We start from the raw sequence: 25,506 nt of genomic DNA, 5'->3' as shown, positions 1-25,506 counted from the left end.
GATTAAATCAACTCAAACAGTCTTCAATACTCGGAATAGTATATCGATAAGAGTAAGAGAGAGCAGAAGAGCGCACAGGAGGAAAACACCCAGTTGTGCGAGTGAAAGCAAGGTGATCCGAACAGGGGGAGAGAGGCACCAAAAAACAATAATACAAGTACGCAACGTTACCCGTTGGTTGGGTTGGATTCCTGACGGTACGGTAACTGTGGTACAGGCGGCCGCTAAGCCGTTTCGGGCCCGCGGATTCGCTGGTTCATGCTGTCAGGTGATTATTATGCCTGAGGCATATTATAGCCTTATCCATTGGGCAGAGAATACATACCTCAGGCAGACATCTCGTGACCCAGCTCGCTTAAGGGCATAGGGCTTCGCACAAACCGGGGACACAACCACATCGCGAGCCTCCGTTTCATAGAGGTGTGTGCCTTTCGACAACCCACCCCCGACAGCCAACCTTTGTCCAGATAAATTCGACAAGATGGTCAAGAAGCGTGCGAGCAAGTAAGAGCGATTCCTTTTCCTTTTTTTCCTTTTCCAGTTCAACACGCTGCCATTTCAACAACGTTATACGGTCCTCCGCCGAGAAAAAAAAAGAATGACGGTCTTCGGGTTACATATCGACTATTTCCCACCGTGTTCATGATGGCAGCAGAAAGGCGTTTTTCGATTTCGAAAGATAGACTTTTTTTTGTATCTGGAAAACTGACTTGATTTGTTTCTTCCAACAGCGGTCGTAACAAGAACGGCCGCGGCCACGTCAAGCCCGTGCGCTGCTCCAACTGCGCCCGCTGCGTTCCCAAGGACAAGGCGATCAAGAGATTCACTATCCGCAACATGGTTGAGTCCGCTGCCATCCGTACGTTCGATCCTACATCCCCGGAAGTTGAACCGGCAATGGAATGAATGCATGCAACGCGCTCTGGGAAAGGGGTCGGAACTTGGAATGGGAAGGCGTGGTGGATTGACGAAACGAGCTGCGCAATGATTGCCGAGCGATGCACGCATTTATACATTGATGGTAGTGGAGGAAAATCTTCATGACAACCCGACTGATCTGTGTTTCTACTCGTACAGGTGATATCTCTGACGCCTCCGTTTTCACCGACTACGCCGTTCCCAAGATGTACCTGAAGCTGCAGTACTGTGTCTCCTGCGCTATCCACGGCAAGATCGTTCGGTACGACAACATCCCTTGAACTACATCGCGAAGGTGATAGGAACAGGAGACTGACTGGATTATAGTGTCCGCTCTCGGGAAGGCCGCCGCAACCGTGCTCCCCCGCCGAGGATCAGGTACAACAAGGATGGCAAGAAGCTGAGCCCCCCTCAGGCCGCTAAGGCTATGTAAGGAAGGACACGAAAAAAAGAAATAAATGGATTTAGGCTGTCAATTTCTATTTTGTGTTTCCTAAAATAAACTTCTCTTGCATGGTTCCAATGGACAAAAATCGGGGTTTCTGTGCTCTTGGGGGTTTGCAACAGGCGTCGTCCGCGCGATGATTTAATGGTTTGCCGTGGGACAGGAGTCGACGACAATAATATCCAAAAGAGAATGAATTGAAAAAAAAAAAATTATGATATCGGCTTGTCCATGGTTCTTGGGGTTGGTTACGGCAAGGACTGAGACTGGAAGGGAAATGCTTCTTCCTAGAGTTCTTCCTAGATTTTTTCAACCCTAGGTACAGACTACCACAATTGAAGGCAGCGACCTCTATGCCTCTACGTTTCTTTCTCAATCATTTCACTTTCCGTAGCATTAGACTTGCCAATCAGTGACTATTATAATGAGCCCTAATCGCCTGCAGTGCAGGTGCTAACACCATGCGTTCCACCCCAGCGGCCTGTGCAAATTCGAAATCGATCATTGTGACCATGCACGTTCTGAAGTACAGAAACATATGCTTTCCACGCTATCGTTTGGGGTACTCTGGGTCTCTGGAGCCGGTCCCTTCAGACCCAGTAGGATGACATGGTAACAGGTTATCCCGGACTCGTACCATTCCCCTTTGTATTATTCAATCCCTCGCTACAAATCTCGGCAATGCACGATGTATTTTCAGGCCAAAGGCCGCTTAGGTCTGTCCGTGCTATGGCACTCGGTGCGGCAAAGTATAGTTTGCTCATCCGTTGTGGCCGACCCAAACTCTATATTTTTGCATCCTCGAAGCTCGTCTGCAGCTCGCCAGGTAAGAAATTATTAGTCTTCAGTCAACTCGGTCCGACTTGCACTTGCATGTACGTAACATATTCAAGGCTTTTTCCGAGCCGGACCAGCGGGCCAAGCTCGGGGCTGGAGGGTTCGAGGCATGGTAAGTCTCTGTTCAGGCTATAGAGCCAATCCGGACAAGACCTTTTCAGGCTGTTGAGTAGTCGAGCCTAAAGTCGGTTCAGGGACGAGTTTGTTATCGACTTTAAGTGTTTTGCCTGAGCTATAATACCCATTTTTCCATGTGGATATGATTGGCGTGGGTTGCTCGTCCGGCCTAAAACTGGTGTCATTTACTGCTTGCATTATCTCAAAGTCGATCAGGATCAGACGTCCAGCGCATAAGACATTGCCGTCAAATCACTTGTTAGCTCCATGTGCGTAATATAAGCATTGCTTCTGAAACAGCTCTGTTCAGGTCAGCGGTCTCCGTGTAACTATGAATTCTGTAGACGCTTTTGCTTAGTGCCACTTTTCGATTCATCCATGGGATTGTCAACATCTATGCTTAGAATAGGAAATTACAATAGCTCAAGTATTTTCTCTTACATTTCAGAATGGAATTGAAGTTGCTGACTTCGTGGATTATATTGTTTCTGGCTAAGTCCATGAAATCCAATCAATATCGACGGCAATTCTGTAAACTGAATCCTCGAGTCAGCTTCGTTGAGTCAGCTTCCTGTAAATAATGAGAGAACTGACACACATTCTGCAACCAAATTGGCTGCGGTGGCAACCTGGCTGAAGACTGAGAGGCAGAGACTGTGTTTGCCCGCCAGGTGATCAGGCTCTGATACTGATGTAGCACGCAGTGGCTTCAATGTACTGTCACCTCAATTGATGTGCTCTTTGGTTATGCAGCTCTCAGAAATACCCACAGCATCTTTGAAGTGTTAACGTGCTTGGTCAACATGTTTTCTATAGTAAGTATATGTTGCCCCCAAGCCCTTTACGTTGGGTGCACATAAATGGTGCCACAAGAAGCGCCTTGATTGGTTTTGTATCTGATCGATCGTTCTAGTCTCAATGGCACTAAAACAGGTCAGCACGGATACAAAGAGAAGCACATAGACACAGATACTTACATTCCAGTAGTATATAACGTTCATAGTAGTTGCTGAACACAACGTTCGCCTCTTCTCTGGGCTTTCTTTTTGCCCCCAACCCTGACTTTCCCTTGGGCCAAATGAAATAACGGTCATAGTAAGCTTCTACCTCCGTACCTTGAATATCCAGGCATATCTCTTGGTCTTGCCAGTCTCCAGATCCACCTTGCTTTTGTTCGGTCATTGCTTGTCCGAGGAGTTCAGTAACTTCCTGAACCATGTCGCTGTCAACCAATGTCTCCTGCTGAGGATTGCGTCCAATAGTGAGCGCTCGCATGGCGGCGTTTTGCCTCAAGTGATTTTGCACAGAAACCAAAGAGCTGCCTGATTTCTCTGATGTGCTGAGGGCACAGGGATAGCTCAAAGTCACCGTTAGAGGTTCATGTGCATATGCAACAGACTTCGCCAAGGGGAATACAATAAATCCAGAGATTCAATAAACGTGGTTGGTAGAAGGGGACATTTCGTATATAGATAAAAGATTGGATGCTCCGAGACTTTTAGTGGATAAGGTATGGCGACGAGACTGGGTCCGGATGGTCTAAGAAATCAGGATGAATAAGATTATATATGGGTTCATATATACCATAGCAGTAGAGCCTGCCCCATAAGACGAAGATGCGAAAGAGAAGAAGAGGAAAGAAGGTGAATGAACTGAAAGTATCAGCAAAAGAATTAGAAGGATGCACGTGAATAGTTCAGTAAAATGGGCGTTTGTATGTCTCCCGCGTTTGCAGCATTATTTATTCAGAAGGCCTAGGGGGTACAACTATCAATCCATAGCGATGCATGTACTTACAATTCATCATCAATCTATATAGCTACATGGAGGTGAGCAAAAAATCAAGGATACAAATACCCCTTCTCGAAATAATTCCCATACATATCCACCACGCCACTCCGACCCTTCGGTGCCGGATTCTTAACAATCTTCACCTCCCCCTTCCAATGTCCTTCGACATAATGCGCCATTGCCAAATGCGGTGCCGAGACTGCCGCACCCGGGTCCGGAGACGGTGAACGGGATCGGACGGTCGGTAAAGATGGGGAGGGAGAAAGTAAGCCCGTACTCGATCTTGATCTTGTGTGTATGCTTGGGGTTGGGCTCATTCGAGACATGCTCTTTCGATGGAGACGGTCGCATTGCAAGACAGCCTCGTATTCGGCTTTCTTGGTGCGTCGAAAGGAGGCCAGTTCGGCGACGAGGTCGACCATTGGAACTTCGACTGGACATTGACTGCGTCCGTCGTCTGCATAGTTTGAGCCTACAGTTGGGCTGCTGATGAGTGAATTGTTTCGCGAGCAAACATTGCGCTGTGAATTATTCCGGCTCGGTGGCAACAAAGTATCCCGTCCGTAGCTTCCGGAAGAAACGGGGCCATCATCCTCGGGCATCAAGGTGACTTTCTCATTGAGGGCCGCCATAGGGAAATATTTCCCCTGGTCGTTCTCAGGGATTCCGCACTCGGTTTCAAAGAAGCTGAAATCATCCATGGCAACCGACCACATGTTTTCCAGATCTTGGTCCCCTGTGCTGGAATTGAACGCTCCACTACGGTATCCAGCAGCCTTCCATGAGCGCTTCAACTCCGACAAGGGTGTGATTTCGAGAACCAAGCGGCGCAGCGCAAAGAGAGATCTAGACCGAGCCTGCTCAGCTCGAAGTCGAGCTTGCCCAGGGGGTAGTGAGTAATCAGACCCCGCCTGAAGTGATGCTAGTAATGCTTCATTCGAGCAGGCGGTAATAAACCGACGCAGAGACGACAGTATAGGGGAATTGGCTGGCACATGCGAAGGTACATCGGTCAAGACCAATGTCTCAAGGTGGGGGACATGGGATGGGTGTAGATAGGGGTGCTTGTTTTCTTTGCGATCCTTTCGAGGAATAGAATGGTTCTTAGGTCTCTTGCTGAGCAACTCTTGGATCCTCTGGCGATATGGTCCCTGTACAGATGAACATGTGGCAGGACTAATGACCTCTGGGGCTTCGTCATCATTGTTCGCCGCCTGTGGAGGCTCGACTACCTCTGGTGCAAAAATTGAACCGCGCCTTAGCTCCGGTAGCGGCTCATCTGCGTAAATTTGTAGCCCTTGAACTCTTTCAGCAAGGGAAGGAGACTCCGTCGGTCGTGAGACGGGCGTATCCTCAAGTTCGGCAATGAAGTTTGCCTCTGATGGCAGCTCATGAATCTCATGAGTCGCACTCAATTCCGCGGCCGCATGATTCGGTCCAAGCTCTATCTCTGGGCCTGAACCTGCAAGCTCAGGGAGATAAACATTTGTTGAAAGAGGATCTTTCGATGGCGCTTCGGCTGTGACAATAGCATGATGAGCCCGTATATATGTAAGATTCTCTTTCGCAACAGAACCCAGAAGGGGTATCAACTTCTCAGAGCCAGGAAGTTTCTCATAGCTGGGTGATAGATCCTGTGTTTGCCGATTCAAGGACTTGGCAGTGTTGACTGTCCCTACATCCAAACAATGTAGCCGTTTTGAGGCTAGCAGACTTGCAGCACCTTCAACAGTGATATGATTGTCTGCGAGATAGAGATGCGTTATCCCCACATGTGGCAGACTTTCGATCCAAGAACGGCCTGTAAGAGGTTGCGTGAGGGTTTTAATAAACTGTTCGTCCAAATCTGACCGTCTGAAGAGATGAGCAGAAGGGTCTGATAAGAACGGAGACGCATCATCTGCTTGGGGGCGAGGCAAGAAACATCCCTGTAACAGAGACCGCACTCCCATATCAGTGAGAAAATTATTCCGCAAATCTAGATACCTGACTCTGGTCCCAATGGCATTAGCCAGGAACTCAGAATGACTATCCCTCAGCCCGATTCCCCGTAGCTTCAACACCTGGAGATGCTCGAGCTGAGATAGACATGACAAGACGCTGCTGTCTCGAGCAGGTGTGGTCCAAGATAGATCCAGATATATCAATTCCTGAAAGTGCAACAAAGCCTCTGCAAGACCTTGGGAAGTGGTATTCGGTTCACGCTCTGCTAGCAGCAGGCGGACATTATACCCATTGGCAGGTAGTGCATATTTGACCGTAGTCTTCAACGCTGTCATGGCATTGTGATCGAAGAACGGTAGCCTGGACACTATCAACGATTGGAGACATGGCAGGTATTCGAGGATATCTCTCAGCCATTCCGGTCTCGGGCCACCGTAAATTTCTGATAGTGCGGGAGGAAGATGGAGCGTATGGGTCAGCATTCGCACTTCGACGCGGGCATATTTCAGGGTCCTTCGGAACCTAGTCAGAGCAACTGTACATGTCAGCGCGAGTGAAATAGATTAGGCGTAAAATCCGCATACCGTAAACCGCGTCATTATCTGTCCCAAAGTGCGACGCCGGATTCCCCCAAAGAAAGGGCATAAGAAGCTTATGCCATCTGTGACAGACTAGCGAAGCCGCACAGAGATCGGCCGATGGGATATACTGAGCGATGACAGCCCAGGCATCTCGGGCCGTGGCAGTCTCGTAAGATGGAGGGACGACATCCATCTCATGCGGGGTAACGATGTGGAAGAGGCATTCGAGAGCAAGTCAGTCTGGATGAGAAAGTCATCACAGAGCGCGAGAGTGTAACCCTTCCGTCGGCTGGACGCAGGAGAAGGTCGCAATGTCGCATGTGGTGGACTCGAAATCGCAACCAGTACAATCTGACATGAAGCTTCGCGTCGACGATCGCTGTCGGGCGCAGAACCAGCCCCATTATGTGCGCCCCAGCCACGTATCGTATCAGCAAGGCAAAGAGACAGATGCTGTATTGGCTGGGATAAGTGCTGGTGCCTCTATTCCATGCGGATGACACTTTAGAGACGGATTAATGCTGGTCAAGATGTAAATGGAAGAAGGGGCAGAGTCCTGCTCAAACAGGAACCCGAACCACTCGGCGGACTGAGTGGAACAAGGTACTCCGTATATCTAAACACAACCCGATAGACCATGATCAACGTCTATTCTCTGCAGAATTCAAACTAGAAAAGACCTTCCCTTTAGAGCAAACGTGAAGCTTTCGAGTCAAGTGATCAACCTCAGCCGTGACGTCAGTCCTCGCTCCTCCTGTTCGGCCGTTTTTCACCCCTGAAAAAGCCGAACTTCCCCAGATCCAAGATCCGCTGTTTGAAACACTGGCCATCTTAGCAGCTGTGCTATATATGCTGGTCTTAAATGTATGAAAATGGACTCTTGGCAACGCAACCTCCGCATGATGCACCATCTCAACGAGTTCCTCGACCTCGACTCGGCCAAATCTAACGTCGTCGATGAATTCGTCTCCCTCTTCAACGCCATCCGCGAAGGTCTCACGCACATCGATGACGATTTCCAGATCCCCGATTCACAAATCAACATGTTGTTCCTGTCGAAATTGAAATCGCGGCCGGAATGGGCCGATTGGGCGACGGCCTTGCTGCGCGATCCGCAGGTAAATGGTTCTGACTCGACAGCGCGGATCTCGTTTCAGGAATTGGCCCGGTGGGCTAGGGAGGAGGAAAAGGCGATCCAGGTGCGGGAGGAAGAAGAGGAAGAGGAAGACCATGACTCAGGGATTGAGCTACCGGTTCAACCACCGCCGTCGACGTTGCCGGCTGATCATGAGAGCGCGATTGATCCGATGGGTTGGGATGGTGCAGCGCCAAGGATACAGAGCAGATCTCGGGCGCTTACTCAGGATGAGATCAACGCATTTGTCGTCCAGAAGATGAACCAGGAAGGGGTCTACAGAAGCGGGGGTACCAAAGGTCACCGCAAACGACCTAGTCAAGAAGAAATCAATCAATACGTGGTTGAACAGATGCGCAGAGAACAGGACCGGGGAACGCGAGCGCGAAGCTACAGTCAGCCAGAGCCGAGGATTGCAAATCGTCACCACCAAGAACAACACATGGGACGTCAGCAGTCGGCACGAGTCCCTCGTTGCAGGTTCTGCGGTGATCTCCATCCGTCGGATCGTTGTTGGCGTCGCTGGAGAGTAGCCGTCGAGGCACCCCAGGCCAACTTCTTCCCTAAGCGAGTGGAATACCGTACCGAGGTTCCCGGTCAACCGCCTATGTATCGCACTGGGTTTACTCTCTACTGAACGCATTTTCCTTTGTCTTTGTATTGTCCCCTTCTGGCCATTTCTGCTGCCTCTTGCTTTCTTAATCTCTTGTTTGTTTATTCTACTAGTCAAGCATGGCGTTTTGGATTGGTTACATCTGCTTGCAAAAACACTATGATATCCGGCTGCCGGACAGCCAAGTTTTCTTTTGTATATACATCCACTCATCCTCTACCTAGTCTCAATCATATCCAAGAGTGAACTCAGAACATACCAACGGCCCGATGGTACGGAAGAGTAGGGAATCCCAGATGACGACTCTCTAATTCCTGGAAAACGGCATCGCTCTCACGCGCCGCCGCCGAGGTCTCTCCCTTCGCATCTAGCTCCATCTTCCGCAACCTCGCCTGAATCACCACGCAGCTCTCGGACCATGCGCACACGGGACCTGGCAAGCCCTCAGTCAAAGCATAGGGGTTGTCCGGCATGCGGTAGTCATTCGAATCCGATTGGGGCGATGTGTTATAGGGACGCGTCTCGCGTAGATGAAGCATAAGAGATAGAGCTCTGGAAAGAAAATAGTCTCCTGTGAGCTCTGGCTGCATACTCGAGATATCAGTTTGCGTGCGCGCTTGGTAGTTGTGTTTCGCCTGTTCCGCCAGTTCACCGTCATACTCGAAGCAATCGTGCATAAGCAGCACCGACCACGCATTGCCTGAAATACCATGGCATAATCCGCCGCCTTTCGAAAGCAGCCCTTCTTCCCAGATCCGCTCCGTAGCTAACTGGATGGCCTGATCCCACTCGGGCTGCCAGTGGTTGGTCATAAGATGGCTATTTCTTCTGGCACATGCCATCAAAAGCAAGAAACTTGGGCTACCGTGACAAACCTGGATCAGGGGTGAGGTAGGATTGCCGACCTGACGGGGAGGAATACAAGTTGAGAGATGGCCATTGTGCGCAATAACAAGCTTGCATAGCCCTGTGATTGTCTCTGCTATCCAGGGGAAGTAGTTGCGCGAGGCGTCATCGCAAACTTCTTCCACGTTACAGGCAAGTACAGTAGAAAGAATTCCGCCTGTGCATTTTGATTAGTTTGATGACACACGCCGTAATTCAATAATATGTGTACAAACCCGCTCCATGGACGCTTAGATGAAAATGTCAGTATTTCCCCTCACATGCTTATTAAAGGAAATGGGTTAAGTTACTCACGCTCCAAGACAGTAGTATTTTTCCATCCACATATACATCAATGGAAGAGTGTCTTTGTCGCCGTATAGCTTAGCACAGTCACGTGCTCCTTGTCTCCCTGCCTCGATGATCACATCGACCAGTTTTGGAATGGACTCGTAGAGAGGCTTCAGAGCTTTCTCAGTGTCTTCATCATACTTATGGGCGCGGATATTCAGAATCGACCACAACAGCCCTGCACGTCCATATAAGATCTCATCGCCTCCTAGATTATCGCCAGCATGAGGGACGATATGACCATTTTTCATGGCTAGTTCGACCGCCTGATAAAAGCATTGGATGTCATCTTTGGAAACGGCACGGTTCGATGTGGCCGCGGCTAGTATACGGAGAACGGCTGCTGGTATCGGGGAAAGTGATCCTAAAGGAGACAGTCTACTGGGCAAAAGAGGCAAATCTGGGCCAGTATAGATCCTCTCATTGGCATCTTTTCGGAAATCAGGCGGACTGGACTCATTGTCCTTCTTTAAAGACGCAGCTTGATGGGCGAGTCGGAGGAAGGCCAGTGTGATTCCTAGCGAAAACGCAGTCGGTCAGCTTAACTCTGTCGCGCTAATTTAGGTTCTTAGACTCCCTCTTATATAGTCATACCTGGATTTCCTAAGAACAAGCCCCCGATTCCCCATTCGCCAGCAGGAGGGCTGCCCTCTTTCACCATGTCAGCTCCACGCCTGGCCGCATCACGTAATTCCTGCAGAGTCTGTTGTAATGACTCTTGGCTGAGCTCGATTGGTTTGAGCGTATTTTGGTAGTACTGAGGACGTTCAGTTGCCATTGCGAATCAGGAACCGGTTCTTAGAACAGTATATGTTCGTTCGTGTATGGTATATCCAGAATATCGGTGGTGATGGTGCACACACAATCTGTCCTCGGACCGCAATGAGGCTGGCTGAGCCATAGTGGGCAGCTCCAATCAAAATGAATCCTGGGGCCCATTGCAGCTGAGAGCTGCCATACAACTCAATTCGCAGTGTTCCTTCCGTAATAGGAAAGACGAGAGAGCAGATCAATCAGCCTCGGAAGTACGATATCCCGTTATTTTACTGACTCATCCATTACTCATTTCTGACTCAGCCACCGGGACGACGTGTTCTTCCGCTGCGTTCTCTCTATTCCGGACTCGAGAATACTCGCCGGTCCTCGAAGTGCCCTTACCAAACAAGCAACTACTAAACGCGGCCTGATCGCCTCACGGAGGGAGAAACGTTATTGCTGCTCCTCCTCTGCAGAATGTCAGTACTGGTTCCTTTCGTCCAGATCCCCCCCAAACAAGCCCTTGCTCCACTCTCTCCCTTTTCCCTCCCCTCAGATTAGACTATAAAAAAGCCAAGCATAGCGTTTGTTGCTTCCCTTCGGAGTTTCCGGATTTACCACCTCCAATGTATACCTGATCCTATCTGGAGGGAGAAGGGAATAAAGCAATATCTTCAATACAATTTATGCTCAATGCCTTCTGCTACAGTAACTAATATGCTAGCAGTCTCGTGCCCCGTTGTGCTGGGCTAGGGCATCATCATGCCCGCGGTACACGGTGATTTGATGGCCCCGGTGTTCCCTACCGAGGAGTACTTTCCGGACACCATCTTTCCACGGCAGGTGACTCTCAGGGACCGCATCACCATTGCGACCTTGGTCCCGTTCCCATCGTCAGACCTGGTTCCTAGGTCCCTGTTAGGGTACCTGTCTGATCAGTTGAACAAGGAAATCGAAAAAGGAGATACTTATGCTATGACCGATCCCATTCCGTTTAGTCTGTTTGGGCCATACTGGTTCTCCAATTTCGGTGCCATCATGCTCCTGGGTGATATAAAGGGCGTGGAAGAAGTTCAGGCGATGGACCAGGAAGGAACCAATTGGTCCAAAACCTGCCTGGGCAGCTTCAATATCAGGCCGAACTACCCAGGCCGTAGTAACCATGTTTGCAATGGCATGTTTATTGTCACGGATGCTGCTCGAAACAAAGGTGTAGGTAGGTTGATGGGTGAAACGTATTTGGAGTGGGCTCCCCGAATGGTCAGTATCTGTTTGCAATTTGTGTCACAGGTTATGAGTTCTGACAGAGGAATAGGGTTACACGTACGCTGTATTCAACTTGGTCTATGAGACTAATGTTGCCTCGTGTCGCATCTGGGATTCCTTAGGCTTCAAACGAATTGGAAGGGTACCAGGGGGCGGTAGACTCCTATCCAATCCGGGGCAATTTGTCGACGCAATCATCTATGGGCGGGACCTCAACCTCGAAGGCGACGATTCGGTCAGTCAGGATCGTTTCGAGAAAATTAGATATTATCTGAAGCACGCCAAATACCCTCGAGGAGCTGATAGAGCAGAAAAGAGTCGTCTTCGGAGCGCAGCGACGCATTACAAGCTTATCGGTGGTGAAGATGGGGAGCCTGAGAGGCTGATGTTGAAGGGCAAAGAGGTAGTATCCGATCCTCAACAGCAGTATGACATTGCTCAAGATATACACAACGAGCACCATGCGGGAATCAACAAGACCACTGCGGCCATCGCAGTCAAGTATCATTGGGTCAGGATTAAGGAAACTGTCAGTCGGGTCATACGGGATTGTCCTGAGTGCAAGGAAACCCTCAAAACAACCATGCCCAACGGGATTAGAGACGATGATCCACCTGAAACCGAAGAAAGAGCCACCACTTTCCATCAACAGGAGAAGAACGAGCCGGACCTGTCCTCGCATGGAGTCCTGGATACGAAACTGTACATAGACGAGTCGACAGCAGGACCATCCACTCAAACTCCAAGCTTCCAGAATACGAATCCCTTCGCTCCTACACATACACCTACTATCCAAGAACCTCTCAACACAATAAGCGACTACTCTACAATGCCTCTTGATCCGCAAATGATTGAGACCCACGCACACCTTTCTCGCTTCCCACACTACGACACCATGGCAGATCCCTATTCCCATGGCTCACACATTCTACAACACACGAATTTTGACGACGAAGTACGACATCATGCGGCCAATGAGTACCAAATGATGGTTGACGATCCCGATGGTACGGGACTGCGGCCGGAGACATTGGGGCTGGTACATCCCCAGGCGAATGAATTGCAAGATGCACACGAGATTCTAAATAAATATGCATACGGAGGACGACCTGAAGATGATTTGGACTTTACATGACCTTTCTTTCGGACCTTTCTCACTGGTTTTTGGAGTTTTGATGTCTAGCGGTTTCGGGGGCCCATACTGTATAGCACAAAGGGCATTAATTATTATCCTCCCTAATTATATAGACTATTGATGCAGAGAATATATTCTCTTCACATAATAACACAACTTACCTCTAATGTCTCTGTATTATATTAGCATCTAGAGCGTCGAGGGGCACTTTCGTAGGGTTGCGGGGCGCGGCATGATTGGTCACCGCCTGTGGCTTTTGGCGACGAGGAGCAGCTCTGGGAAATTTTGGTTCGAGATCATCGACCCCAGAGAACTGCCCGACATCCTTTTCTTCAGGCCACGTTTCGTCGAGCGACCTTATTCTCACATTGGGGATATCTTCTTGTCTTTGCATTTCCCGCTTAATAAATAACTATTCACCATGGCCTTTGCCGGCCAAGCACCCACGATCGTCGTGTTGAAGGAGGGTCCGTACCGCCCGCAATCTATCTGCAATCTGGACGTTTCGCTGACTTGGGATTTTTGTTACTTGATGGATAGGGACGGACACATCCCAGGGAAAGGGTCAGATTGTTTCGAACATTAACGCCTGCGTTGCGGTGCAATCCACGATCAAGAGCACGCTCGGTCCGTATGGAGGTGATCTGTTGCTTGTTGACAACAACGGCAAACAGACGATTACAAACGATGGAGCCACTGTGATGAAAGTGCGTGAATCAACAAGAATACTTGAATGGAACAAAATAATCCGGGGGTTTTAATACTGACTACGTGTCTTGTTGATTACAGCTCCTCGATATTGTCCACCCCGCCGCCCGCATTCTCACCGACATCGCACGATCCCAGGACGCCGAAGTGGGAGATGGAACAACCTCGGTCGTCGTTCTTGCTGGTGAGATCCTTAAGGAGGTTCGGGAGTTGGTGGAGCAGGGTGTCAGCCCACAGACTATCGTCAAGGGTCTGCGGAGGGGGAGCGCCATGGCCGTCAACAAGGTGAAGGAGATTGCTGTGGATATGATCGATGCCGCTGGTAGTGAGGAAAAGAAGGTCGAGACTCTCCGGAGGTTGGCTGCGACTGCTATGAACAGCAAACTGATCAAGCGGAATACGGACTTTTTTACCAAGAGTGAGTACATTCTTAAGAGAAGACTTTTGGCATGGGGAAAATGGCTGACTGGATGATCAGTGGTTGTCGATTCGGTCCTGACGCTGGACCAGAACGACCTCAACGAGAAGTTGATTGGTGTGAAGAAAGTTACTGGAGGTGGTCTTCAGGATTCGCTTTTCGTCAACGGTGTTGCCTTCAAGAAGACTTTCTCGTACGCCGGTTTTGAGCAGCAGCCGAAGTCGTTTAAGGACCCCAAGATTGTTTGCTTGAACGTCGAACTCGAATTGAAGAGCGAAAAGGACAACGCCGAGGTCCGGGTTGAGCAGGTGTCTGAATACCAAGCCATTGTCGATGCCGAGTGGCAGATCATCTACAACAAGCTCGAGGCTATTTACAAGACGGGTGCTAAGGTTGTTCTTAGCAAGCTGCCTATTGGTGACCTTGCTACACAGTACGTGATCTTTCTCCCTCTCCTCTTGAGAACGGCATTATCATTGACATTCGCAGGTACTTCGCTGATCGTGACATTTTCTGCGCTGGTCGCGTTTCTTCCGACGATATGGACCGAGTCTGCCTGGCGACTGGTGCCGCAACGCAGTCGACATGCAGCGACATCCAGGAACGTCACTTGGGCTCCTGCGGTTCGTTCGAGGAGAGCCAGATCGGTAGTGAACGTTTCAACTTCTTCTCGGAATGCCCAGGTGCTAAGACATGCACCCTGGTCCTGCGTGGTGGTGCGGAACAATTCATTGCTGAAGTCGAGCGGAGTTTGCACGATGCTATCATGATTGTCAAGCGCGCTCTGCGCAACACAACCATCGTGGCTGGTGGTGGTGCCACCGAGATGGAGCTCTCAGGCTATATGCACGGCTTCGCAGACCGCAACGTCCCCCACAAGCAGCAGGCCGTCGTCAAGGCCTTCGCCAAGGCTTTGGAAGTTATTCCCCGTCAACTGTGTGACAATGCTGGTTTCGACGCTACCGACATTCTAAACCGCCTCCGTGTGGAGCACCGCAAGGGCAATGTCTGGGCGGGTGTTGACTTTGACCACGAGGGCGTCCGGGACAACATGGCCGCGTTTGTGTGGGAGCCTAGTCTGGTCAAGGTGAACGCCATTCAAGCAGCAGTGGAAGCTGCTTGCTTGATTCTGAGCGTGGATGAGACAATAAGTAAGTTGATTCTTGATAATCGTTGTCCTAGATTAGTGGCTAACAAGACATTGCAGAGAACGAAGAGTCCGCCGCGCCACAGGCACCTGGTCGCGGTCTTCCCCCGGGTGCTGCCCAGCGCGCTCTCGGTGGTGGACGGGGTCGGGGAATGCCTCGGAGACGGTAAAGGGACTATGTAATAGAATAAGAAGGGTTATGTAGATTTACGGAGACGATGGGATGGATCTAGAGAACAGCCAAAAATGTCTTTCTTGGAGATGATGATAAGATGATTGAAAAGGAAGTTGTCTTGTCTGCTTAGAATGGCATATATGTGCTATAGGTATAATTTTGATTGTTCATTATGTCCATAGTATTATCATTTTGGGCCGGCTTGACTAAATTCATCATATGCTCTACAGCCTTATCAATCTCAGCCAGCCACTCAGCCTCGGCCGTATGCATCAGATATCGGCTCAGCCCTCATGAATATCATAAAATCTCTGATGGGCAGTAGAATGATATATTTATGTAGGGGAAAGATTTAGAAGGGTATGATGGAGCGAGATGGGCAGGCATTCCGAGGTATAACGTAGTCGGTAAGCGAGTCGGCCACGTAAGCGAGTCGGCCACATCTCCGATTTCACGAGTCATAATATGATTGAAGCACTTCAAACCAATACCATGCCACCAAAATCGCATACCAAATCAAAAAATTCAGTTGAGCAGGAGGGGAGGATGCTCCTTGCAATATCTGCTTTAAACAATAATGAAATATCCAATATTCGTGAAGCAGCACGTGTTTATAATGTGCCACGCTCTACTCTCCAAGACCGGCTACGCGGAAAGACATATCGGGATGAGACACGCGCAAATAATCATAAAATGACTCAAAATGAAGAGGAATCGCTTGTACAATGGATACTATCACTTGATCGACGTGGAGCAGCTCCCCGACCAGCTCATATTCAGGAAATGGCTAATATTCTACTCTCAAAGCGGGGCCATACAACCACAACAACTGTTGGAGATAAATGGGTCTATAACTTTATCAAACGCCATGACATGCTTAAATCCCGATTCTCCCGACGCTATAACTACCAACGTGCTGAGTGTGAAGACCCCAAAATCATCAAGGAGTGGTTTGATCGGGTGCAAATTACTATCATGCAACATGGGATTGCGCTTGAAGATATCTACAACTTTGATGAGACAGGATATGCAATGGGCCTTATAGCTACTGCTAAAGTAGTTACCAGAGCAGAGATGACTGGCCGGCCCTTTCTTGTACAGCCAGGAAACCGGGAATGGGTTACATCTATCGAGTGTATCAACTCTACAGGATGGGCTCTACCACCATGCATTATCTTCAAAGGGAAGGTCCATATTGAGGGATGGTATCAAGATGAGGCCTTGCCAAAGGACTGGAGGATTGAAGTCAGTGATAACGGATGGACAACTGATCAAATCGGACTACAATGGCTTCGAAATACCTTTATTCCAGCTACAAATGGCCGTATGACTGGAAAATACCGCCTCCTGATTCTTGATGGCCATGGAAGTCATTTAACACCTCAATTTAATGAAATATGCAATCAAAATGATATTATACCAATCTGCATGCCAGCACATTCATCGCACCTTCTACAACCTCTTGATGTGGGCTGTTTCGCGCCTTTGAAGAAGGCATATGGCCGTTTGGTTGAGAATAAGGCACGGCGCAACTTCAACCATATTGACAAACTTGACTTTCTTGAGGCCTATCTGTTACAGACCTCGTTGTGTCAGACTCACGTGATGACACGGGAGCTAGGACAGAATCATTGGATGATGGTTAGAGAAGGATATGCGGGAAGCGACAGGGATCAAGTTGATATCCGAACGGGTCACGTGATATGGTATATGGTATATGGCACGGTATACAGGATGGTATATGGTATATGGTATACGGGTTACAACGTGGCACACGAACTGGTATACGGACCAAAGGATATATAAAGATGCTCATTCATGTACTTAGCTTAGTTCTTCGCGATCAATTCAAGTCTGACAGCATTGGTTACCTTCTAGTTTCTGACTCGTCCGCACTTAACCAACAACCCAGTATATATACTCGGTTGGCCTTGTTTCTCTATTCGTTACCTTTACTGTTTCTACTTGTTGAATATCTTACGGAGCCTGGAGGGGGCGACATACCCATCAACGCATACGACATACCGAACCGGACCCGGAGGGGCATTGAGCATACGATTACTTGGGAGACACTTAGGGTAAGTGTCCAGTCTCGAAATACAACTAACTAGAACCCTAGGTACGATACGAGAGAAGCCAGGTTGTGACACTATCCACAAGCCCGTACAGAAGTCTTTAAGACTGAGAATATCAAAAACAGCTTTGCAGCAGCTGGATTGGTCCCATTTAATCCAGAACGAGTGCTTGAGAAGCTTAATATACAGCTTAAGACTCCTACACCACCAGGCAGCCGATCTACCGATTCAGCACCTAAAACACCCCACAATCTCAAGCAACTAGAGAAGCAGGCATCTACAATCAAGAAGCTTCTAGGGCAGCGTACAGAGAGTCCTCCGAGCCCAGTAAATGATGCAATAAACCGGCTTGTCAAAGGATGTGAAATCCGCATGAATACCGCAATCCTTCTCACCAAAGAAGTCCAGGATTTACAAGCTGCACATGAGAAAAAGCGGCAACAAAAGAAGCGATCCAAGCGACAGATAGCTCATACAGGTGGCCTGTCTATCCAAGAAGGCATAGACCTTATGCAGCGGAGGAATGAGGCCCAGGAAGCTGAAGATACTATACAGATGGAGACCGCACCATCTACATCTCAACCACATGTACGGGCGCCACCTCGGTGTTCTGATTGCAATGTTTTGGGACATAAAAGAACTCATTGTCCTAGTCGCAGCAGTAATTAGTTTTTATATATAAATGCATTTTTGGGGAGTTTAAAGTAGGTCTGTTTCTCAACATAGCTCGGAGGTGGCCGACTCGCTTACGTGGCCGACTCGCTTACCGACTACGTTATATATTGGGCATCCATAGCAATCATAGAGCCGGTTACTACAAGTCGTACCCCTCCTATAATATGGATCAAACAAACATCGAGAATAACTAGGTTGATATCTTATTAAGCACTGCCTAGTTAGTTACTATCGCCACTGGAACCGAATCTATAAGTAGAATCACCACCACGAACCATTCATCCACAATTCTCGCAGAGTTTTGGTATAACTTATAGGGCTGATTCTGTCAAATTTCCTATCTCTATTGCTTCGCTACATACTACTATTAGTATTGCATACGGCTGTTACTACCCACCGTGTAGCGATCGTTGCCGCCTTTCCGGCCGCCTGGATAACTTCCCCGTCTCCACCTAATCTCGATCTGGCTTTCACTCTTCCCTCGAACTTCTCACCTCCCACTTGCCCATAACTCTCTGGGATACGGCTTACTCGTTGATTTGTGATACCCTGCCATACCCGTATACTGGATATCCTATATCTTCCTCGTTTTCATCCGCGACTTCCTCTCACCAGAAATGTCCTACTATCCGCCGTATTCGGGCCCTCCGGGTTATCCCCCGCAACAGCATTATCCTCCTTCCAATTACGGGTCCCAGCAACAATATCCGTGAGTCCTATCCGTTGTGCACGATGTCCTTGAACCCCGCGATGCCTCCTACGTCCTGAACAACATGCTGACCGTTCCAGACCAATGCAGCAGTCCTCATATGGCGGCTATCCCGGACAAGCCTACCACCACCACCACCAGCAGTCCAACCCTTATGGATACGGTCACTCTCCCCAGCCTTCCTACGGATCGCCAGCCCTCAATAACGGTTATGGGGTACGTTTCGCGTGATTTGGCATTACAGAAAGGAAAGAATACGTGGCTGACATGTGGATCCTAGCATGCACCTTCGGGATACGGTCAACCTCCGGCCGCGCCGACTGGAGGTTCAATGTATGGGCGACAACAGTGTACGTTCCTCCATTCGTCATGTTATACTCTGGGAAAACAACCGCTGACCTGGTCATCCTCTTTCAGATGGTGGCGGTGGTAGTGGAGGCCCGGCACCTCCGCCGTCTGGGCCGGTCGCGTTCGGCCACGGCGCTCCGCAGGGTTACAACTTCCAGTACTCGCGCTGTACGGGAAAGAGAAAGGCGCTCTTGATCGGAATCAACTACTTTGGCCAGAAGGGTCAGCTGCGTGGCTGTATCAATGATGTTAAGAATGTGTCGACCTATCTGAATCAGAGCTTTGGCTATGCTAGGGAGGACATGGTCATCCTTACCGATGACCAGCAGAATCCTATGAGCCAGCCGACTAAGGCGAACATTCTTCGTGCTATGCACTGGTTGGTCAAGGATGCGCAGCCCAATGACTCGCTCTTTTTCCACTATTCCGGTACGTCCTTCGTCCAACCCTTCCTTCGACGTTTTGGCCCTTTGGCCCTTTGGAAGTTTACTGATGAATGGTGGTAGGTCACGGAGGTCAGACACCAGATGAAGACGGCGACGAAGATGATGGGTACGACGAAGTGATCTATCCCGTTGATTTCCGGGTGGCAGGACATATTGTGGACGATGAGATGCACCGGATCATGGTCAAGTCCCTCCAGCCAGGTGTGCGACTGACTGCCATTTTTGACTCGTGTCACTCCGGTTCCGCTCTTGACTTGCCTTATGTTTATTCGACCTCGGGTGTACTCAAAGAGCCCAACCTGGCCAAGGAAGCTGGTCAGGGCTTGCTGGGTGTTGTGTCCGCGTACGCACGTGGCGACATGGGTGGCATGGTTTCGACCGCTGTCGGTTTTCTCAAGAAGGCGACGAAGGGCGACGATGCATACGAGCGGACCAAGCAGACCAAGACCAGCCCGGCGGATGTCATCATGTGGTCCGGCAGCAAGGACAGCCAGACCAGTGCCGATGCATCCATTGCTGGCGAATCGACCGGTGCCATGTCCTGGGCGTTCATCACGGCCCTGCGCAAGAATCCCCAGCAAAGTTACGTGCAGTTGCTGAACAGTATTCGGGACGAATTGGCGACCAAGTATTCGCAGAAACCGCAGTTGAGCAGCAGTCATCCCCTGGGTACGTAATTTGCAAACATATATTTAATATTTGGTCAAGCTGTGAAGCTAACTCTTTGCAGACACCAACCTTCTTTATGTTATGTAGTTAATAGTAACGCGATACCATCAATATACTGATATGTTTTATGGCCTGGATATGGGACATGAAAATAAACGAAATATTTGTCTTTACTCATTTGTTATATGCACTGCATGGGCTTGTTCTTTTTGAAAATGGCGCAGGCTGTGGTTATTATCAGAGAATTGGAATGTTGTGGTATGTCTTGATTCATTAGTGTAGATTGTGATAACCCTACATACATGAGCATAACATAACATGGCATTCATTGTTGATCCATTTATTCATATCCCAAATTTCATAATGAAGAACTTTTATAGATCCCAACACCAAGGCATACAAGAAACGAGCCAGATCACCACCGCTTCGGCGCATTAACCACTGTCCTCGAAAATGACGCGCTAAACGTCTCCTTCCCCTTCCTCCTCGACGTAGAAATAATTCCCGTCCGATCTGTAACTGGTGTCGCATTAATGATATTATCAAACTCCTCGTCGTCTTCATTTTCACTCCCCGCGGAGCCAGACTCAGCATCTGAGTCTTCGCGCAGGACTGGCTGTTCATCTGGACGGGTAACCTTCTCAGGCTGATTTGTAGGCCGGTCATCGTCATCGTCGACGGAGGGGTTTTGGAATGATTTGGAGTTAAGGATTTTCTGGCGGATTTCGGCCATTTGGGCTTCGTCTTCGGAGTCGTCGGAGATGGCAAAGGGGTCTTTATCCTCCTCCCCTTCTTCCTCTTCGTCGCCCGACCCGTTCTCATCTTTCTTCTTATTGCTCTCCTCGTCCTCTTCATCCTTGTCATCATCATCCGAATCCGAATCGACAACCTGCCGATTCGTATTCCCGACAGTCCACATATCATCCGCACCCACATCCCGATTCGCCGCATACTCCGCCTCAATCTTCGCCAGCCATTCCTCCTCCGTCTTCTTAACCTCTTCCTCCGTCGCGCATGCAGCGTACCGCTTCAGTAGCTTGTTATTGATCTCAAGGAAAGCGTCGCCGTAGCGGAATGGTTTCAGGACGTCTTTGGCCCAGTCTTCGTGGCCGCAGATGTAGAAGCAGGCGGCGAGGGCTTCAACGCAGTTCAAGCGCCAGGGCTTGCCGTAGTTGACTGTGTTTGCGGCGATGAGGTACGGTAGTAGTCTTTCGCATTTGCCGCCGATGCGGGACCAGGGGACTTCTTGGACTCGGACCCATGAGCATTCTACTACTGCTGCGCCGTGCGTTTCGAGGAGGTCGCGGTCTGCTGGGGATATGATCTTTTTCGCATTCGGTCTGTAGCATTCCCTTGTCAGTACTGCGCAGTAGAAAAGGGCCTTAAAAAAAAAAAAAAAAAACCTACGACACAATCACACCCGGATATTTCTGCCCAATCGAAAGCTCGCGCATCAACCCAAACTGCATCAATCTCTTGCCGGAGCATCGTTTCGGATCGCAATGGCCCAAGTCCCAGCAAGCGGCCTTGAACGGTGGTCTGGAGGAAGTCGAAGACTCGTTATCGCCGCGGGGTACAGGACGACGAGGGCGGGGATTGGATGGTTTCTTGCCTCCTCGGGAGAAGTTGTCTTTTTTGTGGCGCATCTTGTCAACTTTCTAATGCTGCTGTTGTATATATGTAGTTGTTCGTGGTGAGGTATGAGAACGTTGTATATTAGTGAACGGAAAATGTTGACTGTTGATCGATCGGACTAAACTAAGCGCCACACGTGGAGTAGCGACCGCCGCCTAAACCTCCAGCTTGTCTATCTCCATACTCTCTATAACAACAGCAAGAGCTCCTCATTCCACTCACACTTGTGACTGTACAGTGTCAGTGTGGGAATCGCATTGATTCTTTTGATTTGATTTATATCTCTGACTCTCTCCCGCCGTCACCCTGGAGGCAGCATCCGCACGCATGGCAGCGAGGGACCGGTTCGGTGCCTTTGCTGACCTGGGGCTCACGCCGGTCCAGCGCGCAGTCCGTATGTTTACAATCAAATGATGGAAATGAGGACGGTTAATACTAATTGGGTTCTAGGACATGCCTGCGATATCTCCCAGTACGAGCCCAACCTCGCCCTGAACCTCGAAGTTGCGGACCTGATCAACTCCAAGAAAGGCAATGCGTGAGTGCTCCGATAGGATACGTGTTTAGTACATACTCTGACAGGGGCTATGGACAGTCCTCGAGAAGCGGCCTTCGAAATCGTCTACCTGATCAATTCCCGGAACCAGAATGTATCGTTACTTGCGCTGGCGGTAGGTTATCGAAGCACCACACACTACGCGGGAAACATAACTAAGTGATTTCCGGAAATGTAGCTGCTCGATATTTGTGTCAAGAACTGCGGATACCCCTTCCACCTCCAGATCAGCACCAAGGAATTTCTGAATGAGCTGGTACGACGGTTTCCCGAGAGGCCACCTATGCGACCGTCTCGGGTGCAGCATCGCATTCTCGAGTCCATTGAGGAGTGGCGGCAGACAATCTGCCAGACGTCGCGGTATAAGGAGGATCTGGGTCATATAAGGGATATGCACCGGCTACTGCTTTACAAGGGTTATATGTTCCCGGAGATTCGTGCTGATGATGCGGCGGTTTTGAATCCTAGTGATGTATGTTGCAGTTCTGTGGTTTATGTGCGTGGGGTTACTGACAGATGGTAGAACCTCCGATCGGCTGAGGAGATGGAGGAGGAGGAGAGGGAGGCGCAATCGGCGAAATTGCAGGAGTTGATTCGACGCGGTACACCGGCGGACTTGCAAGAGGCCAACCGGTTGATGAAGGTTATGGCAGGATACGATAATCGACACAAGACGGACTACCGGGCTAAGGCAGCCGAAGAGGTCGCCAAGGTCCAGCAAAAAGCCAAGATCTTGGAGGAGATGTTGGAGAGTCACAAGCCTGGGGATCCCATCGCGGAAGGTGACGTATTCGAGGTAGGACTGGAACCCTGTACATGTTATGTGAAACGGACTACTGAGCTGTATAGGAACTCGCGAATGCGCTCATAAGTGCTCATCCGAAGATCCAGAAGATGTGCGAAGAGGAATCGGATGATGCCGAGGCCGTTCGCAAGTTGTTGGAGATCAATGACAGCATCCACCGCACTATTGAACGGTATCGATTAGTCAAGAAGGGTGATGTTGATGGAGCAGCACGTATTCCTAAGGGTACTCTGGGCACGACGACGGGTGTGTCCAAGAATGCGAATAATGAATTGTCTTTGATCGATTTCGACCCGGAGCCTAGCCCCAGTGCCGGTGGATCACAGCAGGCCACGCCTACACAGGGAGGCAATTCATTGGAAAACGATCTGCTTGGACTATCGATGGACGATCAGGTGCCTTCTGGGGGAATCTCCTTAGGACCTAGTAAGTTGTCACTCATGAATGGTCTTGTAGGCGATTCTAACAAGTGTCAGCTATTCCACCGACCAACCCGCTCAATCAGCCATCTCCGGCACCGCCAGTGCAACAAGTCCCAGTATCTTCTAAGCCCAACTTCGACATCCTGTCGTCGTTGAGCTCTCCGCAACCGACCCCCCAGGCTCCACTCTCTATTCCTGGATTTTCACAGCCATCACAGCCGCCACCCCAACAACAAGCACCAGCAGCAGACCCATTTGCATCCCTGATATCCGGCAGCTCTCGAGGCTCAAGTCCGTTCTCCCCGACCGTAGGCCAAACGCCACCGGCAATGACTCGGAGCGGAACCCCCGCTCGGCCGGCAGCACAGCCGAAGGAAGAGGACGAATGGGACTTCACCTCATCGCTACCAGAAAGCAGCAGCACGCTGCCGAGCACAAACAAAGTGGCCGTGCTGGACTCGTCATTGCGAATTGAGTTTGTGGCACGGCGACATCCGTCACAGCCACGATTGATTCACATAGTGGGATCGTTTTCGAACCGCACGAATCAGCCGATACAGGAGCTGCACTTTCAGGTGGCCGTGGAGAAGGTGAGAGATTCTATTGGATGAAGCTTATCGAGATGAACTCAAAAACTGAGAACGCGTGTTACAGGCATATCGTTTACAACTCCGACCGCAATCTGGCCGGGAGATCTCCGCGCTGCAGCAGAACGGCGTCCAGCAGGAGATGTTAGTAGATGGGGTTGAGTCTGGGCAGGGTAGCTCAGTGAAGATGCGGTTCCGAGTATCGTATGTGGCAGGTGGACAGAGGAAGGAGGAGCAGGGGATGGTGCCACCATTAGGAATCTCTTAGTCAGGGGAAAAGAATGGTCTAAAGGATGCGGACAGTCCGACGCGGAGTTAGAGTCCAAACCGGGACCTTTCTCCACTGGATGGCCATTTGTCCGATGTAATTCACCGACGAAGTGCCGTAGGGAGGCACGACTGAGCGAGATGATGAATGAGGGGAGGAGAGGCATCGGACAAATCCGTGTGGAGACGATGTGGCTCGTGGATCGCTGTTGATTTGTTTCCTTTGTGTCATTTGACAGGATACTAAGATAATCCTAACTAAGGGCCTGTCCCGTGGCATTTTACGAACAAGAGCATATACGAGCAGTGACAAATTCCTCCCCCCACCTCAAGGACCCATCAAAATAGTCTTATCACAACACCGTTCCCTGGGACAGAACGCTGGGACACCTCGTAGAGGGAGGCATTAGCTACAGCCATACGTATTGAATGGAGGAACGGAGCGGAGGCCGGTGGCGAAATGAGGGGAGGACAAGTAAAGTTTGGCACCAATGGCGAAATCTGTCAATCTGGCAGTGACAGGCCAGAGCCATCCAGATCCCGCCCAGATTCCGTATCTCGGTTAGATTAGACGGGAAGGAAGAGGGGGACGGGTGGCCGTAGAGATGGTACGAGATTGGCATAGGCATGCGAGGGGTATTACCCATGGGAGCAGGGGTAGGGTTAGGTGCTAACAGACACATGGGAGTTTCTGCAACATAACAAAGAAAGAAAAACCGCAGAAACAAAACAAAACGAGACCTGAAGAACCCGATCGCCTGGGTACTGGGTATTCCATAAGAAATCCGTATGAGTGGTAAGGGCTAGTAAGTAGCATCCCGGAGAGGTGACTTGCCTAATCCGGCGAATTCTGCAACGTGACTTCCCTGCCCTTTTACCTGCCATTTTTACATCCGCGGACCAGTTTGTTTTTTTTTTTTTTCATGTAACCTCCATATTCCCCATATTCTTCAGGACACAGTATTTGCACGATACAACGCCCCTCCCAGTCTAGATCAAGTTCTCTCTCGTTTGGGCCTCTCTCCGCCGTGGCAATCCGTACTCACTGTATCCATGGTTCAATCCCTCACATCGGCCTAACCTAGCCCTC

The 25,506-nt window shown here is 49.8% G+C and overlaps 11 protein-coding genes across 11 annotated transcripts; 7 read left to right on the top strand and 4 right to left on the bottom strand.

The window, feature by feature from the left end:
* Positions 1 to 481: 481 nt before the first annotated feature.
* On the top strand, positions 482 to 1,351 carry RPS26 (40S ribosomal protein eS26; the record flags this gene model as incomplete). Its single annotated transcript, XM_043275671.1, has 4 exons — positions 482 to 504; positions 732 to 859; positions 1,078 to 1,180; positions 1,246 to 1,351. 4 exons carry the CDS (start codon positions 482 to 484, stop codon positions 1,349 to 1,351), a joined length of 360 nt encoding a protein of 119 aa, XP_043132255.1.
* Positions 1,352 to 4,158: 2,807 nt separating this feature from the next.
* On the bottom strand, positions 4,159 to 6,826 carry ACHE_11134S (uncharacterized protein; the record flags this gene model as incomplete). The annotated part of the gene is made up of 2 exons (XM_043275670.1): positions 4,159 to 6,587; positions 6,637 to 6,826. 2 exons carry the CDS (start codon positions 6,824 to 6,826, stop codon positions 4,159 to 4,161), a joined length of 2,619 nt encoding a protein of 872 aa, XP_043132254.1.
* A 673-nt stretch (positions 6,827 to 7,499) lies between these two features.
* On the top strand, positions 7,500 to 8,405 carry ACHE_11133A (uncharacterized protein; the record flags this gene model as incomplete). Its single annotated transcript, XM_043275669.1, has 1 exon — positions 7,500 to 8,405. The coding sequence occupies one exon, from the start codon at positions 7,500 to 7,502 to the stop codon at positions 8,403 to 8,405; it is 906 nt and encodes a 301-aa protein (XP_043132253.1).
* Positions 8,406 to 8,629: 224 nt separating this feature from the next.
* Positions 8,630 to 9,223, bottom strand: ACHE_11132S (uncharacterized protein; the record flags this gene model as incomplete). Its single annotated transcript, XM_043275668.1, has 1 exon — positions 8,630 to 9,223. The coding sequence occupies one exon, from the start codon at positions 9,221 to 9,223 to the stop codon at positions 8,630 to 8,632; it is 594 nt and encodes a 197-aa protein (XP_043132252.1).
* A 259-nt stretch (positions 9,224 to 9,482) lies between these two features.
* On the bottom strand, positions 9,483 to 10,395 carry ACHE_11131S (uncharacterized protein; the record flags this gene model as incomplete). Its single annotated transcript, XM_043275667.1, has 3 exons — positions 9,483 to 9,516; positions 9,582 to 10,134; positions 10,212 to 10,395. 3 exons carry the CDS (start codon positions 10,393 to 10,395, stop codon positions 9,483 to 9,485), a joined length of 771 nt encoding a protein of 256 aa, XP_043132251.1.
* Positions 10,396 to 11,135: 740 nt separating this feature from the next.
* ACHE_11130A (putative histone acetyltransferase Spt10) lies at positions 11,136 to 12,774 on the top strand (the record flags this gene model as incomplete). The annotated part of the gene is made up of 2 exons (XM_043275666.1): positions 11,136 to 11,633; positions 11,689 to 12,774. The coding sequence occupies 2 exons, from the start codon at positions 11,136 to 11,138 to the stop codon at positions 12,772 to 12,774; spliced, it is 1,584 nt and encodes a 527-aa protein (XP_043132250.1).
* A 421-nt stretch (positions 12,775 to 13,195) lies between these two features.
* On the top strand, positions 13,196 to 15,217 carry CCT7 (chaperonin-containing T-complex subunit CCT7; the record flags this gene model as incomplete). Its single annotated transcript, XM_043275664.1, has 6 exons — positions 13,196 to 13,241; positions 13,315 to 13,481; positions 13,564 to 13,900; positions 13,961 to 14,333; positions 14,390 to 15,051; positions 15,108 to 15,217. The coding sequence occupies 6 exons, from the start codon at positions 13,196 to 13,198 to the stop codon at positions 15,215 to 15,217; spliced, it is 1,695 nt and encodes a 564-aa protein (XP_043132249.1).
* Positions 15,218 to 15,687: 470 nt separating this feature from the next.
* On the top strand, positions 15,688 to 17,028 carry ACHE_11128A (uncharacterized protein; the record flags this gene model as incomplete). The annotated part of the gene is made up of 1 exon (XM_043275663.1): positions 15,688 to 17,028. One exon carries the CDS (start codon positions 15,688 to 15,690, stop codon positions 17,026 to 17,028), a length of 1,341 nt encoding a protein of 446 aa, XP_043132248.1.
* A 1,561-nt stretch (positions 17,029 to 18,589) lies between these two features.
* On the top strand, positions 18,590 to 20,231 carry MCA1_1 (Ca(2+)-dependent cysteine protease; the record flags this gene model as incomplete). The annotated part of the gene is made up of 6 exons (XM_043275662.1): positions 18,590 to 18,681; positions 18,762 to 18,897; positions 18,962 to 19,031; positions 19,099 to 19,458; positions 19,536 to 20,144; positions 20,206 to 20,231. 6 exons carry the CDS (start codon positions 18,590 to 18,592, stop codon positions 20,229 to 20,231), a joined length of 1,293 nt encoding a protein of 430 aa, XP_043132247.1.
* A 328-nt stretch (positions 20,232 to 20,559) lies between these two features.
* On the bottom strand, positions 20,560 to 21,790 carry TSR3 (ribosome biogenesis TSR3 family protein; the record flags this gene model as incomplete). Its single annotated transcript, XM_043275661.1, has 2 exons — positions 20,560 to 21,484; positions 21,552 to 21,790. The coding sequence occupies 2 exons, from the start codon at positions 21,788 to 21,790 to the stop codon at positions 20,560 to 20,562; spliced, it is 1,164 nt and encodes a 387-aa protein (XP_043132246.1).
* A 316-nt stretch (positions 21,791 to 22,106) lies between these two features.
* On the top strand, positions 22,107 to 24,417 carry ACHE_11125A (VHS domain protein; the record flags this gene model as incomplete). Its single annotated transcript, XM_043275660.1, has 8 exons — positions 22,107 to 22,173; positions 22,230 to 22,317; positions 22,375 to 22,450; positions 22,514 to 22,807; positions 22,859 to 23,131; positions 23,185 to 23,566; positions 23,617 to 24,152; positions 24,217 to 24,417. The coding sequence occupies 8 exons, from the start codon at positions 22,107 to 22,109 to the stop codon at positions 24,415 to 24,417; spliced, it is 1,917 nt and encodes a 638-aa protein (XP_043132245.1).
* Positions 24,418 to 25,506: the final 1,089 nt, after the last annotated feature.

The sequence above is a fragment of the Aspergillus chevalieri genome, chromosome 1, assembly GCF_016861735.1.
Source record: "Aspergillus chevalieri M1 DNA, chromosome 1, nearly complete sequence".
NCBI lineage: Eukaryota > Fungi > Ascomycota > Eurotiomycetes > Eurotiales > Aspergillaceae > Aspergillus > Aspergillus chevalieri.
Note: the sequence above shows the minus strand (reverse complement) of the source record. Positions and strands in the feature narration are given on the sequence as shown.